At 36.6% G+C, this 3,673-nt stretch overlaps 2 protein-coding genes across 5 annotated transcripts; one reads left to right on the top strand and one right to left on the bottom strand.

The window, feature by feature from the left end:
- Positions 1-266: 266 nt before the first annotated feature.
- LOC119635846 (ring canal kelch homolog) lies at positions 267-988 on the top strand. Of its 2 annotated transcripts, none has more exons than XM_038030856.1 (2): positions 267-435; positions 594-988. In XM_038030856.1, the coding sequence occupies exon 2, from the start codon at positions 597-599 to the stop codon at positions 966-968; it is 372 nt and encodes a 123-aa protein (XP_037886784.1). In that variant the 5' UTR covers positions 267-435; positions 594-596; the 3' UTR covers positions 969-988. The 2 variants fall into 2 exon arrangements, with proteins under 2 accessions (XP_037886784.1, XP_037886785.1); XM_038030857.1 differs by lacking the exon at positions 267-435 and adding an exon at positions 450-484 and having other exon boundaries at positions 582-988.
- A 1,221-nt stretch (positions 989-2,209) lies between these two features.
- On the bottom strand, positions 2,210-2,916 carry LOC119635845. 3 transcript variants are annotated; one of them, XM_038030853.1, is made up of 3 exons: positions 2,855-2,916; positions 2,618-2,802; positions 2,210-2,581 (listed from the first exon to the last, which is right to left on the bottom strand). In XM_038030853.1, the coding sequence occupies exons 1-3, from the start codon at positions 2,868-2,870 to the stop codon at positions 2,429-2,431; spliced, it is 354 nt and encodes a 117-aa protein (XP_037886781.1). In that variant the 5' UTR covers positions 2,871-2,916; the 3' UTR covers positions 2,210-2,428. The 3 variants fall into 3 exon arrangements, with proteins under 3 accessions (XP_037886781.1, XP_037886782.1, XP_037886780.1); XM_038030854.1 differs by having other exon boundaries at positions 2,210-2,565; XM_038030852.1 differs by having other exon boundaries at positions 2,210-2,802.
- Between the last annotated feature and the right edge of the window lie 757 nt (positions 2,917-3,673).

Below are 3,673 nucleotides of genomic sequence, written 5' to 3'. Positions count from 1 at the left end.
AATTGTATTTTGCCTTGCTACAGAATTTGCGATTTAACAGAGGAGCCGACGAAATACGAAACGCACGTTCTCGCGCTTTACGTCGAAATACCATGGATTGTGCGTTATTCAGTGAAAACTTTGTTGGCGGTTTTCGCCCTCGACGTACTAACAAACGTTCTCTAGCATGTTGGTAACCATAGTTGAAGAAATATAAATTTTTTTGTAAATTTGGCAATATTGCCGAGCTATCCTATCTTTGTTGACATCGTGCGGAATCTTTTCTTGCAAATATTATGAAGAAGTGTGAATCACTTGATTTAATCTGCACAAATCCAAAAAATCAACATATCAGGAGAATCGTTTTATGGTAAATATCGTTGCAGAATCGGAATTACGGGTGTGATCTTAAGCAACAAGATTGATATTTATTTATGACTCGCAAGGACGTTCAGGATTTGTTAGCAGAAATTATTAATTAAAAATTTAAGCCAAAGTATTAAAGGTCAAAGATAAAAAAGAAAAAAACATATCTATTTAAGTGTGATTTTTTATATTAAAAATACATATTTATAAATTTTTTCTTTAAATTACTTTCCAAGATTAATTTATAAACAATGCATCAACAATTTATTTTGTCGATGAGTTGCGAATTAAAACAGCGTTCTCTTGACGTCATAAACGAATTGCGCAAACAAAATCTGCTGTGCGACGTTACCCTGTTAGTTAACAATATGGAAATACCAGCTCATAAAGTAGTCTTGGCGGCGTTGAGTCCTTACTTCTGTGCCATGTTTATAGAGTCACAACAAGATCGAATTATCCTACAGGGCGTCGATCCTCATGCTCTTAAACTCCTTATCGAATACATGTACACATCAACGTTAGAAATCAATAAGGAAAATGTCGTAGAGCTGTTAACCGCAGCCAATCTTTTGCAATTAACCGATGTTCGAGACGCCTGCTGTGACTACTTACGAACTCAGTAATACATGTGCAATTTACTTTTCAAATTTATTATACACATGCTCTCTTCATATATGCTCCTTTTCTTATATACTTTGAAAAGAAAAAAACCAGATAACGGGTTTGAAAAGTAACCGGAGAACAGCAAACAGCAGTTAATTCAACTGAACAAAATTTACCCAAAAGTGGTAAAGTGTATTGTGTATCCCAGCAAATCAATTCGGTGTTTAGTTCCATTGGGGTACGACCCTTCATCTGCGAAAAAGGCAAGCCGTGCCACGATTGTTGCACGCGCTTGTCGATGTCGCCTGCCGGCATGTTTGTCTGCATCGCTGAGTTGAACAGGTCGTATCCTTGGTCAAACTCCTCGTGGATAAAGGGTTTTGGGAGCGCTGGATTCATGTATTCTGGCCCGAGAAGTAAATTGTTTTTCTTATCTTTTGCCATTTGTTTTCCGTTGATTACCTCGCAAAACTTGCCTTTGCCTTCCGTTAAATCTCTTATGCAGTGGTGGCAGTTAAGCTGGTCATGTACCTAGCGTCCGATCCCGTACCTCGTGACCAGACGCAGATAGCTATCAATTTTTTGTCGAGCTGACCTGTTATCAGGTTTGTGAATATGTCTCCAGATAGAAGAAGAGCCCGAAACTCTTCTTCTATTTCGTAGTTCAGTTTTTCGATTAGCTCGTAATCAAGTCGTAATCAAGTTATTTGTTGTCGCCTTAATCTGTTGAAGAATTCTAAAATATGTTCTGATGGTCTGGTTCGCTTTCTTTTCGTCACCGCGATCTTAATAAAGAAACATTCCAGGAGATCCTGGCTTACGCTGTATGAGGCTATCTTGATGCCAGGGTAAGCCTCCATCAGGTCGTCCATTATGCTGATGAAACTGTTTATGGTCATGAATTGTTCCCATTGAACTGCAGTCGTTAGATATTCTTTTGTGGCTTGAAGTTTCCTTTTTAGGTGTTCCCAAGTGTCGGCCGTTATAGTATTCCGGTGCAACACGTTTGTTAGCATTTCATAGAATTTTAATATGCCCCCGGCACTGTTCCGTTCCTGACCTACGGGTAAGATGTTCACAGCGATTGCCGCCTGGACTGACGTTGGTGTTATGTCACAGCAAAATAGTACTAATTCAGCGGGACACCGTGGAGATGACACACTTTGTGCGACGTTTCTCCGCTGGCAGAAATTAGATTTCGGCCTGTTTCTGCTTGGAAGTTGTGTTTGTAAGCTAAAGTTTAGCAATTCGTCATCTTGTACTTTCCTTTTGAACGATGTCAGCCGGTGAATATAATCGTGTAGAAGCAAAATTGTTTTAATGCTGCCATCTGCTTGTTTTCTTTTGTAAACGCCGTTAAAATGTGCTTCGTCCTGTCTTTGTTGGACGACGATCTGGCTCAGACAACGGCTTTGACATCTCATCCGATCTCCTCTTCAGCTTGATGACGTCTTCTAATTGGCTGGCATCACCTTTATGTCTAGTGAGTGGTGTTGCACTTAGCATGATGTTGAATGGTGGTTAATACGTACTCAACCATTTCCCCTTTGGGTGATAGTCCGCAGCCGAGCATCTTGTCTTCAGCTCGGCTGTAGATTACCCTTTTACTTGTGAAGACTTCATCAAAGTTAATCTGGACTATCTTGTTGTGAGAACTTAATTTACTTACGACTTCCTTTAGTGCCTCGGTGTCCGTCACTCCGCTTTCAGATGAGTCCACTTCCTGCCCTTGACATTTCTTCAATGCAGCAATTTCAGCTTGCGGCATTATTATTATTATTTTCCTTCTTGATTTTCCCTTTTGCTCTTTTATGATCTCGACCAACGACATATTTGTTTTTTTTAATAGTTCGTCTGAAAAGAAAAAAAATAATAATAGAAATTTTAATATATTATTACAACATACCCATTGATATACTCATGTCACTATTGTTTCGTGTAGACAAACGCGAAATGAAAGTTAAAAAGAAATTCGTCTTAAATTTGTTGTTGGTTCGCAACGTTGTACCTTTCTTCAAAAAGAAGTAGTAGTAGTTGCGTTAACAGCCTTGGCAGATCTGTTGTATCATCTCGATTGTTTCTTTTATTCTAAAAATTGAATTCATTAGCATAAAATTATAATAATGGTGATAATAGTTTCTATATAAAACTCAAGCTAGCTGTGCACAAGTATTAAAATAAATTCGAATTGCAAGTTTTTGCTTTTATCATATTTACATCAAAGATTTATTAAAATTTATTTCTTCTCTTTTTAGTTGATTACAATTAGCTTAAAATTTCAGGGTATTTTTTTTTGTTGTTTTTTTTTTTGTCTGACTGATTTATTTAGTTTATTTTAGTTTATTTTAAAAATTAAATATTTTTAAAATTTTTAATTTTACTAATCTTTACCGGGCGAAATTATGAATTTTTGGCATGGAGTACATGGACATGAAAGTTTGTATTCACCTTGTGTATTTTATTCCTTCCTACAGACCTTTCATTGTGTTGCATTTTAGAATAAATCTATTATTATTATTACAAGCAACTTTGTGTATATATTCTTACTCCTCTTATTCTATTTTGAAATAGATAAATTCTACAATGCATAGATAAAAGAAAGAAGGAATAGTTAGATGGATCCTTTCACACAACTGTGTACCTAGTCCTCTGTATACACTCACTTATAAAAAAAGGGAGTCAAATACCCATTGCATGAATTCGCCCGTACTTGTTGAAACTTTTT

The sequence above is a fragment of the Glossina fuscipes genome, unplaced genomic scaffold (assembly GCF_014805625.2).
Source record: "Glossina fuscipes isolate IAEA_lab_2018 unplaced genomic scaffold, Yale_Gfus_2 27, whole genome shotgun sequence".
Taxonomy (NCBI): Eukaryota; Metazoa; Arthropoda; class Insecta; order Diptera; family Glossinidae; genus Glossina; species Glossina fuscipes.
Note: the sequence above shows the minus strand (reverse complement) of the source record. Positions and strands in the feature narration are given on the sequence as shown.

What these genes read in the sequence shown, in the direction of transcription:
- LOC119635846 (XM_038030856.1), top strand. Translation starts at nt 597, where the DNA reads ATGCATCAACAATTTATTTTGTCGATGAGTTGCGAATTAAAACAGCGT.